The sequence below is a fragment of the Coregonus lavaretus genome, assembly GCF_964263955.1.
Source record: "Coregonus lavaretus genome assembly, chromosome: 40".
Taxonomy (NCBI): Eukaryota; Metazoa; Chordata; class Actinopteri; order Salmoniformes; family Salmonidae; genus Coregonus; species Coregonus lavaretus.
In genome coordinates, this window is record NC_140027.1 from 8,093,356 (window position 1) to 8,108,988 (window position 15,633).

At 43.7% G+C, this 15,633-nt stretch overlaps 1 protein-coding gene across 1 annotated transcript; it reads left to right on the forward strand.

Annotated features, from left to right (window-relative positions):
• Positions 1 to 1,255: 1,255 nt before the first annotated feature.
• LOC311113640 (RAC-gamma serine/threonine-protein kinase-like) lies at positions 1,256 to 15,631 on the forward strand. The gene is made up of 13 exons (XM_084156909.1): positions 1,256 to 1,599; positions 4,505 to 4,630; positions 5,177 to 5,288; positions 5,659 to 5,806; positions 5,950 to 6,081; positions 6,407 to 6,472; positions 6,761 to 6,829; positions 7,272 to 7,394; positions 7,614 to 7,742; positions 11,881 to 12,095; positions 12,790 to 12,877; positions 13,256 to 13,358; positions 13,730 to 15,631. Exons 1-13 carry the CDS (start codon positions 1,554 to 1,556, stop codon positions 13,813 to 13,815), a joined length of 1,443 nt encoding a protein of 480 aa, XP_084013035.1. The 5' UTR covers positions 1,256 to 1,553; the 3' UTR covers positions 13,816 to 15,631.
• The last annotated feature ends 2 nt before the right edge of the window (positions 15,632 to 15,633 follow it).

The following is a 15,633-nucleotide window of genomic DNA, read 5'->3' on the forward strand; positions in this document are numbered from 1 at the left end:
TTGTAGACTAGGCCTACATAATGCTTTTGACATACTGGCTGCTTTTCCCATTGATCTCCCATTGGGATTTGGAGTGATTGACTGAGGTCCGTGCTAGTTGTCATCATTGTAGCCAATAGCCATTATACTTAGTCACATCTAAATAGATGCAGTGAAAAGTAACTGAAGATCAATGCTTTTAAAGACATCAGACTGGCCAGGTTGGGATTCAAGTTATATATATATTTTATTTAACCAGGTAAGTTGACTGAGAACACATTCTCATTTACAGCAACAACCTGGGGAATAGTTACAGGGGAGAGGAATGACGCCAATTGGAAGATGGGGATGATTAGGTGGCTAGATTGGGAATTTAGACACCAGTGTTAAGACCCCTACAATAAGTGCCATGAGATCTTTAGTGACCACAGAGAGTCAGGACACCCGTTTAACGTCCCATCTGAAAAATGGCACCATACACAGGGCAATGTCCCCAATCACTGCCCTGGGGGATTGGGATATTATTTATTTTTTGACCAGAGGAAAGTGTGCCTCCTACTAGCCCTCCAACACCACATCCAGCAGCATCTGGTGTCCCATCCAGGAACCAACTAGAACCAACCCTGCTTAGCTTCAGAGGTACGCCAGCAGTGGGATGCAGGGTGGTATGCTGCTGCTAGATCAAGGCTATTTGGTTCTTTCATTGCCATAAAAGCGCATATGTCACTCAATCGAACAAAGTTTATGTGGAGTCCTGAAGGCACACATTATCTAACAGTGTAGTAGATCAAAACATCTAAATTCAAAAGCGGCATAGCCTTGTCTGGTCCTTATCCGCGGCTCTGACCTTGCCTCAGTCTCTGACATTTTGTGCATATCCTAATAGATGACTTAGAATAATCCATCGGTACCAGAATAGACACAAAGTGGCTGTAAAGGATGTGTACCTTTAAGAAAATCTGGTCAATGGCGCTGCATAAGCAGTTTTAGGCCCGCCAAGGAGCAGAGAGAGAGAGAGGAAAGGGGACAAATCTGCCGGTGGGCAGGGAGGGGACTGGACGGGAAGCGCGTTCTGGGTCTTAACAATGACTCCGGTTCTCACATAAGTGTTTGTAAAGGAACGGGAGGGGGGAGGGGGCTGGGGGTGTAGTGTGTGTGGAGAGCGATCCATGGACCTTTTTTTGCCCTTTCTCTCTCCCCTGCTTCCTTCCAGGCTGAATCACCGCTGGAGTGCCTTGAGAGAGAGCGAAGGAAGACGTGGAGAAAAAGAGTGAAAGAGAGAGACAGTTAGGGGAGTAAAGACAGAGAGTGAGAGGAAAACTTGAGTGGAAAGGAGGTAGACCAAGGAGAGTGAGGTAGCGAGAAGAAAGGAGAAGAGAAAGAAAGAGCCAAGAGAGTTGGGAGTAAGGGAAAAAGACGGAGAGAGAGAGAACACACACAGAGACAGGCAGAGTGAGGAGAGGAGAGTGGGTGTGTGTCTGTGAGGAAGAGAAAGAGACAGCAAGGTCAGGACTGCTGACCCCCCCCACACCCCTGGGTCTGAGTACTGGGCTGACGGTCAAGGCGGAGCCACTATGAGCGACCAAAACGTTGTCAAGGAAGGCTGGGTTCAGAAGAGAGGTGAGTCGATTGATTGATTGATGATCGTGATGTTTACTGTCTTTGAAGAGGATTTTCTTTTTCACAGTTCACATCAAGAAACAACCACCCCCGGTCCCCACACACCTGTATATACATAAACATGGAAACCAACAGCGAAGAGAATCAATTGAATATTGTATTTTTATAACCAGGGGTTGGAACCAAAATTATATTCCAATCGTTTCGTTCTGAACAGAACCATAATTTTCTTCGATCGGTTCCACTTTTCCAACCAGCAAAATAAAGTTCAGAACCAATTCGAAACAAAAAAAAGTGCCAGTTTATATTGTTCCTTTCTGTTCCTGTTTAAACCTCTGAAAACATTTTTTTTTTTTTTCATTTCGCTCAACATTAAATTACTTCACCAATAGAGCAGCTTGCTATGGAGTGGGTAAGCTATTTCATCTTTATAGGAATGTCGTTAAGAGCAAATTGTCTTATTCCATAAACAGCATGGTTTAATCATAATGAAAGACAAACACACACACTGCACTGTGCTGCCAGTACATATTGTTGTTTTATTCCTTTTCCTTATTTTCTTAATAACTGTAAGATGTAAATATTGTGTTGTTCCTGGAGGCTGTTGCCATAGTGATAACCAAAAGACAGACAAGTGTAGGGTGCGAGATGCGACTGAAATTTTGCAGGCGAGAGCGAGAGAAGATAGAGGAGGAGGCTTGGCTTGAAGCGCTTGGCATCTTGTTATGACATGCATTATCTGAATTAGACCCACAGAATTGTACCTACTGAGCAGTGGATTCTATGGAGGAACTTTGAATGTCTTTGAACTTCTGAGAGTTGGCTTAACGTTGGATCAGAGCTAACGTTAGATAGCTAACTAACAAACTTGTGTGTGCAGAGCTGCACTGGAATTAAAAACACTTCTTAACTTTGTTGTAGTTAGTAAATCCAATGTGAAACATGATAACTATAGTATCCTTAACTAGCATTGAAAAAGTGAATCTAATAAAAAATCTCTCTCCCAAATTTCTGAATCACACTTGTAACGTTGTCAGTAGGCTATAGTAACCTATGCTTCGGAGGGGGAGGGGCAGGTAGCCTACACTCGCACACACACTGGCAAAGATTTCCAGCTGGCAGGTAGACACTGGAATAAGTTTCAGAGTGACAGAGTAAGGGCTTTGCATAGGTGCTTGTTGCCATTTTTGAAATAAAAAAATGCCCGGAACGTAAAATAACGTTATTAACTGGTTCCGATGGTTTTAATATAACGGTTCTGTTCCAGAACAGTATAGATCACTTTCGTTTAATTTTGTTATTTTCCGGTTTTCTGTTCTGTTCCCTGAACCGGTTCCAGCCCCAGATTTATAGCTAGTATGCACAGCATGTGGTATGGAGGATTATAAGGTGTGTTGACTGGTTGAACACATGCACTGTGTGTGTGCAGTGTGTGTGTGTCTGTATAATTGTTAGCCTCATGCTGTGACACTGCCACAGACAAATTTGTCTCTCCGAAGATGGCTTAAATCCCCAGTTCTTTCCTTTCAGAGCCCAGGAGCCACTGCATTGTTACAGGCACTTTTGTGCTTGCTTGTACAAAGTCCAGTTACAGTCTTCTAGACACTGAAGGGTAGCTAGTGGTTTAGAGTTAAACTAGTAGCAAACAATCCGTTTTATACTTGTATTAAACTGTTATTACTAAGTCATTACTACATTTTTGCACACTATGTCACTTGGGGTAAAAAAAGTTCAATGATACCATATAGCCTATTTGCAAAATGGAGCTCTTCTACAACATGGTCCACGTGGAGATCTGGCGAGCAAACACAAGCATGGACCCTCATCATGTATCATGTGTGTGCGAGTGTAGGCAGGTAGCCTACACTCGCACACACACTGGCAAAGATTTCCAGCTGGCAGGTAGACACTGGAATAAGTTTCAGAGTGACAGAGTAAGGGCTTTGCATAGGTGCTTGTTGCCATTTTTGAAATAAAAAAATGCCCGGAACGTAAAATAACGTTATTAACTGGTTCCGATGGTTTTAATATAACGGTTCTGTTCCAGAACAGTATAGATCACTTTCGTTTAATTTTGTTATTTTCCGGTTTTCTGTTCTGTTCCCTGAACCGGTTCCAGCCCCAGATTTATAGCTAGTATGCACAGCATGTGGTATGGAGGATTATAAGGTGTGTTGACTGGTTGAACACATGCACTGTGTGTGTGCAGTGTGTGTGTGTCTGTATAATTGTTAGCCTCATGCTGTGACACTGCCACAGACAAATTTGTCTCTCCGAAGATGGCTTAAATCCCCAGTTCTTTCCTTTCAGAGCCCAGGAGCCACTGCATTGTTACAGGCACTTTTGTGCTTGCTTGTACAAAGTCCAGTTACAGTCTTCTAGACACTGAAGGGTAGCTAGTGGTTTAGAGTTAAACTAGTAGCAAACAATCCGTTTTATACTTGTATTAAACTGTTATTACTAAGTCATTACTACATTTTTGCACACTATGTCACTTGGGGTAAAAAAAGTTCAATGATACCATATAGCCTATTTGCAAAATGGAGCTCTTCTACAACATGGTCCACGTGGAGATCTGGCGAGCAAACACAAGCATGGACCCTCATCATGTATTAATTAATTATGTATTAACCTGCTTGAACCATAATGAATCCTGCCATACTGTTAAATGAAAATACACTTACTTAGAGCCGTACATAGGGATACATCCCAAATGGCATTCTATTCCCTTTATAGTACACTACTTTTGTCCAGGGCCCGTAGCCCTGGAACTTTAAAGGGAAGAGTGCCATTTAGGATGCAGCGGAGGTCTGACCACTGCTACAGCCAGTCAGTCAGTCAGTAACTATAAAAACTGATAGGCTAAGTTTCCAGTATGTACCAATCCCTGCTGGCCTTGTTGCAGGTGAGTACATAAAGAACTGGAGGCCGCGCTACTTCTTGCTGAAGACCGATGGATCCTTCATCGGCTACAAAGACAAACCCCAGGACGCAGACCTGGCCTATCCCCTCAATAACTTCTCTGTAGCAAGTAGGTCCTCCTCATTTTCGTCAGTCCCCATTTTTAACCATTTGGGGGCGGTTTCTCAGACACAGATTAAGCCTAGTCCTAGACTAAAAAGCAAGCTCAATGGAGAATCTCCATAGAAAATGATTGAGTCCAGGACTAGGTTTAATCTGTCCAGGGAAACCACCCCTTGGTGTGTTGGGTGTATTTTATTACAATATACTACGTTTGTCATAATGTAAAATATCAATATAAGTTCCCATGTTAGGCAGTGTGCACACCCAAGACCCAGTGTGTCCTTGTCAAAGTTCAGAGCTAAAGTAGTGCTACTTGAATATAGTACAACACTATGTTGCCACCGTTGCCTCCTGAAACAGTAGTGAGTGACAAATGTTTAGTCTGGTATGAAGGATGCATTCAATCACTCGTTCATCATCCCACTCATTACATTTTTACCTTGTATCTCTCTCCCTCTTTCTTCCCTCTCTCCTTCCCGACACACCCTCTCTTTCTTCCCTCCCTCTTTCGCTCTCTCTCTCTCCTTTCCTTCCTCTTTCTCCCTCTCCTCAGAATGTCAGCTGATGAAGACCGAGCGGCCCAAGCCCAACACATTCATCATCCGCTGTTTGCAGTGGACCACGGTTATTGAGAGGACATTCCACGTGGACACGCCCGATGAGAGGTGGGTCACCCTCTCTCTCACTCCCTCCTCCTCTAATCTCTACTACAGCCTTGCCTCCTCACCTCTCGCCTTTAGGGAAAACACCATTGAAAAATGAAGAGAAATACCTAAACACGGTTTAGATGCTGCTAAAACTTGTTAGTCTAAACATAAAACTTCCACAGCAGCAGTTTCATGTTTTGACGGAACTAGTTTTAGCAACCAGACAGAATGGGAGGTATGTCTCTAGATTTCTCCATGGCATTTGTTTTGTACCCTGCACTTTTCGAAATGTGTGAAATGTGAATAATGTGTGAAATGTGTGACACACACACAAATACACACACAGTATAGCAGTGTATTAAAGTGAGCTGCTGTTGGTTGGTTCCAGGGATGAGTGGGCCGAGGCCATCCAGATGGTGGCCGACTCCCTGGCCAAGCAGGAGGAGGAGGGGATCCTGTGCAGCCCCACGTCGCAGATCGAGAACGAGGTCAACGAGGAAGAGATGGACACCTCCACCAGCCAACACAAACGGAAGGTGAGCCGCCCTGGGGACTGAGCGCAGGTCATACATTGGTAGATAGGCACATAAACACCAACCAAGATTGTCTCTCTCATCTCAGTGAAGGCATTTGCTCAACTTTAGCTTCTCCTCCTCTACTTTTCTCTTCTCTCCGACAGACAATGAATGACTTTGACTATCTGAAACTACTGGGCAAAGGCACTTTTGGGAAAGTCATTCTGGTGAAGGAGAAGGCGAGCGGAACATATTACGCCATGAAGATCCTGAAGAAAGAAGTCATCATCGCCAAGGTACTGGCTGGTTCAAAGCAGTTTCTCTCAACCTTTTTTATACTAGGGATCAGCGAACTACTGTATAACTATGTTTTTTCCAGCTTGGAAGTACATTTAAACTAGCACTACAGAACTGACTAAATGAGTGTCTGGGACTATCCCACAGACCGGAGGTTGAGAAACACTGGTTGAAAGAATTGAGCCTTGTTGGAATGGATGCAGATATCGCCATTTGGCGCCTTGTACCTTCTACATCCTAACATTCTCTCTTTCTCTCCCGCTCTCTTTCCCTCTTTCTCTACCCCCCTTTTTCTCGATTTTCCTCTCTTTGCTTGTAACGCAGGACGAAGTTGCTCACACTCTCACAGAAAGCAGAGTGTTAAAAAACACCCGGCATCCATTCCTAACCGTGAGTATTGTTTAGCAAAGACTTGAAGGCAAACTTTATACTGTATGCCTCCAAGTGAATAGTACAGGCTATGTCCCAAATGGCACCCATATGGCCCTGGTCAAAAGTAGTGCACTATATAAGAAATAGAGTGCCACTTGGGATGCATCCACAGACTCAGTCAAAAGCAAAGTCTGATTGTTGCACATGTCATTAGATATGAATTGACGGGATAATTGAATGTCTGTCTGTGTGGATGTAAAGAAAGAAAACAACAACGATGGTGCAACTCTTGTTATTTTTCTCCAGTCTCTGAAGTACTCCTTTCAGACGAAGGATCGTTTGTGCTTCGTCATGGAGTATGTGAACGGAGGAGAGGTAAGAGATACCTATGCTACCTGAGATACCTGGGGAAAGATAAGCATTTTTTTACCCCGTTTCACAGACACTGTTGGTGTGTTGACGGCGATTCCCTGAGACGGGTGCACTTTCCTCTTCCACCATACAGAATTCTTTCCAGGAGCCGAAATAATTATTTCAGATTAGGAACGCTGATCTAGGATCAAGTCCCCCTCCTATTCATTCTGATTTAAAAGGCAAAACTGATCTTGGATCAGCACTCCTACTCTGAGACGATTTGTGAATACGGGCCAGGACATCTGTTGTAGAGAGCTATTAATGAATGGAAATATACCTTTATGTGTAGATGTGTAAATATATCTGAATTTAACATAACTTTAAATAATTTGACATTTTGTTATATGTTTTCCGGTTTGATACCATTTATTCCTATCTTTACCTTTCCCGTTTTTCCCTGCAGCTGTTTTTCCATTTGTCAAGAGAGCGAGTGTTCTCCGAGGACCGCACGCGCTTCTACGGAGCTGAGATCGTCTCCGCTTTAGACTACCTTCACTCTGCCAAGATAGTGTACCGCGATCTGAAGGTACATTTATTCAGATTAGCCTAGGTGTTGGACAGTCATATCTACATCTAGAGTGTAGACTTCTTAGAGACGAATCCTTACTTCCAATCCTAACTAAGTCCAATGGGAGACTAAGTGAAGATTTGTCTTAAAACATATAAAAAGACAATGCTGTTGAGGATGGATATATTATTGGGCCATATATGCAACATATAACGTGGTATTTATTCTCATTGGCAGCTGGAGAACTTGATGCTGGATAAAGATGGGCATGTCAAGATCACGGACTTCGGCCTCTGCAAAGAGGGCATCACCGATGCGGCCACCATGAAGACCTTCTGTGGCACGCCGGAGTACCTGGCTCCAGAGGTCAGAGCTCACACACTACATCCTGATGTACACTACACTACTCAGAATGCCATGTTGTGGGATATATCCAGGTTTTCTTATGGGACTAAATATTCCAGGTGTCTAATATATACTAACTACAGACTAATACTGAGTAAAGCGGGGATCTCCTGGCAAGAGACAAAAGCCCTTGCACGGAAAAGAGTGAGGTGGAGAGAAGAACGGTATGGACGCCATATGCTCCCAAGGGGGCTGCAGGGGTGGACGGCCATTGCTCCCAAGGGGGCCCCAATGGTGGACACCCTATGCTCCCAAGGGAGCCAAGAGGATAAAGTCAAGTCAGTCAAGTCACATACTAATAAAATCAAATCAAATGTTATTGGTCACGTATACATATTTTGCAGATGTTATCGCAGGTGCAGTGAAATGCTTATGTACCTAGCTCCAACGGTGCAGTAATACCTAACAATACACAGAAATACCCAAAATAAAAAGAGGAAATATCAGAACGAGCAATGTCAGTCCGAAATATATATGTACAGTGCATTCGGAAAGTATTCAGACCCGTTGACTTTTTCCACATTTTGTTACTTTCCAGCCTTATTCTAAAATTGATTAAATTGTTTTTTTCCCCCTCATATCTACACACCAAACCCCATAATGACAAAGCAAAGACAGGTGTTTAGACATTTTTGCTAAAAATAGAATAAGAAAACTGAAATATCACATTTACATAAGTATTCAGACCCTTTACTCAGTTCTTTGTTAAAGCGCCTTTGGCAGCGATTACAGCCTCGAGCCTTCTTGGGTATGACGCTACAAGCTTGGCACACCTGTATTTGGGGAGTTTCTCCCATTCTTCTCTGCAGATCCTCTCAAGCTCTGTCAAGTTGGATGCGGAGCGTCACTGCACAGCTATTTTCAGGTCTCTCCAGAGATGTTTGATCGGGTTCAAGTCCGGGCTCTGGCTAGGCCACTCAAGGACATTCAGAGCCTTGTCCCGAAGCCACTCCTGCGTTGTCTTGGCTGTGTGCTTAGGGTCGTTGTCCTGTTGGAAGGTGAACCTTCGCCCCCAGTCTGAGGTCCTGAGCACAGGTTTTCATCAAGGATCTCGCTGTACATCTTTCCCTCGATCCTGACTAGTCTCCCAGTCCCTGCCACTAAAAAAAATCCCCACAGCATGATGCTGCCGCCACCACCGTGCTTCACCGTAGGGATGGTGCCAGGTTTCCTCCAGACTTGACGCTTGGCATTCAGGCCAACGAGTTCAATCTTGGTTTTATCAGACTAGAGAATGTTGTTTCTCATGGTCTGAGAGTCTTTAGGTGCCTTTTGGCAAACTCCAAGTGGGCTGTCATGTGCCTTTTACTGAGGAGTGGCCTCCGTCTGGCCACTCTACCATAAAGGCCTGTTTGGTGGAGTGCTGTAGAGATGGTTGTCCTTCTAGAAGGTTCTCCCATCTCCACAGAGGAACTCTGGAGCTCTGTCAGAGTGACCATCCGGTTCTTGGTCACCTCCCTGACCAAGGCCCTTCTCCCCCGATTGCTCACTTTGGCCGGGCAGCCAGCTCTAGGAAGAGTCTTGGTGGTCCCAAACTTCTTCCATTTAAGAATGATGGAGGCCACTGTGTTCTTGGAGACCTTCAATGCTGCAGACATTTTTTGGGTACCCTTCCCTAGATCTGTGCCTCGACACAATCCTGTCTCGAAGCTCTACGGACAATTCCTTCAACCTCATGGCTTGGTTTTTGCTCTGACATGCACTGTCAACTGTGGGACCTTATATAGACAGGTGTGTGCCTTTCCAAATCATGTCCAATCCATTGAATTTACCACAGGTGGACTCCAATCAAGTTGTGGAAACATCTCAAGGATGATCAATGGAAACAGGATGCACCTGAGCTCAATTTCGAGTCCCATTGCAAAGGGTCTGAATACTTATGTAAATAAGTTTTTTTTTTTTTTTAATTATACAGTGGGGGAAAAAAGTATTTAGTCAGCCACCAATTGTGCAAGTTCTCCCACTTAAAAAGATGAGAGGCCTGTAATTTTAATCATAGGTACACGTCAACTATGACAGACAAAATGAGGGAAAAAAATCCAGAAAATCACATTGTAGGATTTTTAATGAATTTATTTGCAAATGATGGTGGAAAATAAGTATTTGGTAACCTACAAACAAGCAAGATTTCTGGCTCTCACAGACCTGTAACTTCTTCTTTCAGAGGCTCCTCTGTCCTCCACTCGTTAACTGTATTAATGGCACCTGTTTGAACTGGTTATCAGTATAAAAGACACCTGTCCACAACCTCAAACAGTCACACTCCAAACTCCACTATGGCCAAGACCAAAGAGCTGTCAAAGGACACCAGAAACAAAATTGTAGACCTGCACCAGGCTGGGAAGACTGAATCTGCAATAGGTAAGCAGCTTGGTTTGAAGAAATCAACTGTGGGAGCAATTATTAGGAAATGGAAGACATACAAGACCACTGATAATCTCCCTCGATCTGGGGCTCCACGCAAGATCTCATCCCGTGGGGTCAAAATGATCACAAGAACGGTGAGCAAAAATCCCAGAACCACACGGGGGGACCTAGTGAATGACCTGCTGGGACCAAAGTAACAAAGCCTACCATCAGTAACACACTACGCCGCCAGGGACTCAAATCCTGCAGTGCCAGACGTGTCCCCCTGCTTAAGCCAGTACATGTCCAGGCCCGTCTGAAGTTTGCTAGAGTGCATTTGGATGATCCAGAAGAGGATTGGGAGAATGTCATATGGTCAGATGAAACCAAAATATAACTTTTTGGTAAAAACTCAACTCGTCGTGTTTGGAGGACAAAGAATGCTGAGTTGCATCCAAAGAACACCATACCTACTGTGAAGCATGGGGGTGGAAACATCATGCTTTGGGGCTGTTTTTCTGCAAAGGGACCAGGACGACTGATCCGTGTAAAGGAAAGAATGAATGGGGCCATGTATCGTGAGATTTTGAGTGAAAACCTCCTTCCATCAGCAAGGGCATTGAAGATGAAACGTGGCTGGGTCTTTCAGCATGACAATGATCCCAAACAGGTAACAAGATGAGATTAGGAGCACTCCTTTTAAGAGTGTGCTCCTAATCTCAGCTCGTTACCTGTATAAAAGACACCTGGGAGCCTAAAATCTTTCTGATTGAGGGGGGGTCAAATACTTATTTCCCTCATTCAAATGCAAATCAATTTATAACATTTTTGACATGCGTTTTTCTGGATTTTTTTGTTGTTATTCTGCCTCTCACTGTTCAAATAAACCTACCATTAAAATGATGGACTGATCATTTCTTTGTCAGTGGGCAAATGTACAAAATCAGCAGGGGATCAAATACTTTTTTCCCTCACTGTATACATACACATATATATATATATATATATATATATATATATATATATATATACACACACACAGACACACACACATATGTGTGTGTGTGTGTATATATGTATGTATGTATGTATATATGTGTGTGTGTGTGTGTATATATATATATATATATATATATATATATATATATATATATATACACACACACACACATTGTGGCAGATCAGGGGGTTGGGTCAAGACGTTTACACAGATCAGACACGGACAGAGTATGATTAGCTCAGTTTCAAGGGTGTTTATTAATAAAAATAATCAAAAGAAAAGGGTAGGTCTCCCCCATGAGACCCTCTCCAGGATACTGTCTCCAACTACACGGAAGTTACCTTACTTCCCCCAGTCCTCTCTCATGTGCTGCCCTTCTGGCAGCTTTATGGGCCTTGCACAGCTGGTGAGCAATCCGCCCTTAATTACTCACCAGCTCCCAATCAGCCCCAATTAGTCCTGTCCAGGGATCCCGTCGAGACCTGGCACGTCCAGCAGATGGAGCCACCACCTCGTGATGTATGCTCCATCTGTTACCAGGCCTCGACAAGTCTCCCCCTGGTGGCTGACCTGCTGTACGCCACAACATATATATGTATATATATATATGTATAAGTGTGTATATGTATGTGTATATATATATATGTGTAAGTATATGTGTATATATATATGTGTGTGTGTGTGTATATATATATGTGCCTGTGTATGTGTGGGTAAAACATACGGTATTATGTCATGATGTCACTATGCTAGGTGCTGGAGGACAATGACTACGGCCGGGCGGTGGACTGGTGGGGTCTAGGCGTGGTCATGTACGAGATGATGTGCGGCCGGCTGCCCTTCTACAACCAGGACCACGAGAAGCTGTTTGAGCTGATCCTCATGGAGGAGATCAAGTTCCCGCGCACGCTCTCCTCTGACTCCAAGTCCCTGCTCTCTGGCCTGCTCATCAAGGACCCCAACAAACGGTACAGAGAGAGAGACAGATAGAAACAGACGCACGGGCACACACACACACACACACACACACACACACACACACACACACACACACACACACAGACAGACACACAGACAGACAGTGTGTCACATGCATGCACTGAAGCAAGAGAGAGGCACACACAGACAGACTGACAGATGCATACACAGAGGCAAAGGTACACAGACAGACAAACACACACACACACACACACACACACACCAAGGCTCCAGTGGGGGATTATACGAAGCTGGGTCAGTGAATCAGCCAACAAACTCCTCCAAATACTTTTGACACAACACATTTTCTAACAGATCAACTTGAAATGGATTATTGACTCATGACTCATGCTAATCAGCTAACCAGCCCTCAACTGGAACTTCCCATAATTTAGTATTTTTTGTACAGGATTTACTGTCTCGCTCACTAATCCTGATTTATGAAATATTACCTCATACTACCTCATTGCAATTTGTTGTCATTTGTTTATCGCTCTGCTACAAAGCCGTTTGTCACTAAAAGCTTGAGTGGCAGTTAGGTTAGTGGTAAACCCCAGGGAGAACATTCGCTCATTCACCCCTTGATGTTATTCCAGGATTTGCACCTAGCTCATGTTCTTGTCTTGTTTCACGATAGGCTTTCTAGAAAGTGTTCACATTTGTACGTTTCTTTATTTCCGACAGACTCGGCGGCGGTCCAGACGACGCGAAGGAGATCATGCGCCACAGTTTCTTTGTGGCGGTAGACTGGCAAGACGTCTACGACAAAAAGGTGAGTCTGCTGTTCTTCTCTTCTACACTTGATCACGTACGTGTACGATTTCAATAAACCTGTTCTATGCCCTCCCACCGACTTTTGAACAAATTTGGAATATTCCGTGCAGGTCAAAATGACTAGCGTTTTTCCAGTCAAATATGCAAATATTGACATGTCACACACAAGCCACGGACATCAGTGTGTCACATGTCACTGTGGTCCTGTGTGGCTCAGTTGTTAAAGCATGATGTCAAGATCTTGGTTTGATTCCTGGTAAGGCCACCGATACGAAAATGTATGCACACACTACTGTAAGTGGCTTTGGATAAAAGCGTCTGCTAAATGGCATATAAATTACATGTGACAACTGTGTCCCCTCCCTCTCCCCTACAGTTGGTCCCGCCCTTCATGCCCCAGGTCTCCTCAGAGACGGATACCCGGTATTTCGATGAGGAGTTCACGGCACAGACGATCACCATCACTCCCCCGGAAAAATGTAAGTGTCCATCGGATCCCTCAGCACGGGTCGGCCCACTTTTTTGGAATAGGGGTTTCCTGCCATAGACTCCACCGTAAACGGACAGGTCCATTCGTAGTGTATTACCCTAAGATACACAACAATTACTATTTGAAAGGATGATTAGTCTGTTGAATTGTTGGGGGTGTTGTGCTGTGGTACTGGCCTTTATTTAGTGATTATTCTAAGGTAACACTGTTACGCAAGTGCCCCTAAGTAACGACCCGTAACTCATTCAGTTTATAACACTCTCATAACTTCAGTACGTTTGTTATTGAGCCCAGACTTACCTGTCCTTCTCCTTCTCCCCCTCCCATTTCTCCCTCCCCTCTTTCTCTCTCTCTCTGCAGACGATGAAGACGGGATGGGCGAGGGTGACAGCGAACGGAGGCCTCATTTCCCACAATTCTCGTATTCGGCCAGCGGACGGGAGTGAAGGTCATTGCCAGCCAGCCAGTATCGCCCCCCGCCGCGCGGCCGTTTCGAGGAAAACACGTAGCCATTTTAGGAAGTCTCCCCTCTTTTCTCCTTCTCTGTATTCGAGTGCAGACTGGGAGAAGTCGTCTTTTTAGGGACTATAAAAGGAGTTTTGCACAGTGGGATAGACTCAAGCTGGTCTCCCCACACAAAAAAAGTATCTTACATTTTCAACGCTATATACTGCAGAAGGCAATGTTTTTGTTATTTATTTTTATCCGTCAGTATTAGGTTGTCGACCTGTTACGTTCTTTGTCATTTTTTTTTTTTTGGGTGAACTTTTTTGCACTTGGTTTGGAAGAGCCGTTCTAGGGAACAAAACCAAAAATGTTGCCTTACGTGTGCAGATGTTTCGTATCATACAGACAGGGTTTGGGTCGGGGGGCTCGTGGTTCATTCAAACTATTATTATTTTTCGCATGTACAATGCATATACAATGCCATGGCGGCGCACATTCCCCAATCCCATGGCAACGAGAATCACTGTCTACTAAAAACAACAAAAAAGACAGAACTGACGGCGTTTCTTTCATTCCAATTTCATTTCTTTATCCTTTTTTACCTTTTCATTTTCAGCCAGAGATTTCTACTATTGTTTGACAGAAACACTAAACTGCCAGATACTGCACGGTTCACTCAGGCAACACAGAGCACAACCGCATTCAACTCAGCTACCAGTTTAGCTTTACACACCCATCAGGGAAAAGCTACTATGAATATACAAGCCTTTTTTGCATCTTTTTCCACAGTCATTTGATTATTAACTTATTTTCATAGCTATAGAAAAAATAGTGGTATGGATGTTTACACAAGGAATGTGGCTTATACAGGTCCACCTTATGCTGTCATAACACACACACACACATGCTCACACACACACTCTCTAACATCAGAGCCAGCTCTGCGGTCTGCTGATATGGGTTGTGACAGACTATGAAATCTGTATCTGTAAAAAATAAATAAATAAAAATCTCCCCATCAATCACAAAGCGACAAGGTGGACGGAAGGCATCAATAATCACTAACCATGTTGGGTCACAGATCACCTGAAACTGAGCCATGAATATACTATGATGATAGGATGAGGACTGTGAGAGAAAAGAAGGAAAGCAGTTCCCCCACCCTTTGTGATGTAAATATGCAATGCCTTTTTTTGTTATTAGTGGCATCTTGGCCAGACATGAACTTTTGTGTGTGACTGTACTTCAAGGTTGCTGAAGAGAACCAAGACCAGAGGAAAAGAAAGACTGAGAACTACGTTTTGGGTTAAAACAACGTAAACTACAATGTTAAAGACTGACTGGACGCTCCCATTTTGTGGCTGATGTCATCGTCGTCTCGACCTGTCTGTCCAGAAAATATTTCCATGGAGACGAGACCCTTTTTCGCTGTTGGTCGAATGGATTGACACCCACTGTAATGTTTTCTTTTTCCCTTTCAAGTGGGACCATGGTCAATTCTGCAGTGATATATGGTTACATCAGGTTGTTACCGTTTCCCTCCTTTATTTTGTACCATAGTACTAGTTTTATTTATATGTTTGTGTCTTTCTAGGCAGTGTTACCCAGTCTTGTTCAGAGTAAAAAAGGCACCTCTCTTTAAGTCGCTGAAGGATGATATTGTTGGATGCATTACAGAAGTCTGTTTTTTATCCAATAGTTTTTTTGATTGTTTGCTTGTTTGTTTTCTTACCAAAACATTAGGGCAAGAACCCAATAGTGGACTTGCATTGCCGTGGTAGTATTTATTTTGAATTAAATTAAAGAATACATTTCAG

What these genes read in the sequence shown, in the direction of transcription:
- LOC311113640 (XM_084156909.1), top strand. Translation starts at nt 1,554, where the DNA reads ATGAGCGACCAAAACGTTGTCAAGGAAGGCTGGGTTCAGAAGAGAG. An exon ending in ATCAAGGACCCCAACAAACG is followed by an intron (nt 12,096 to 12,789) that starts GTACAGAGAGAG and finishes TATTTCCGACAG; the next exon opens with ACTCGGCGGCGGTCCAGACG. An exon ending in CATCACTCCCCCGGAAAAAT is followed by an intron (nt 13,359 to 13,729) that starts GTAAGTGTCCAT and finishes CTCTCTCTGCAG; the next exon opens with ACGATGAAGACGGGATGGGC.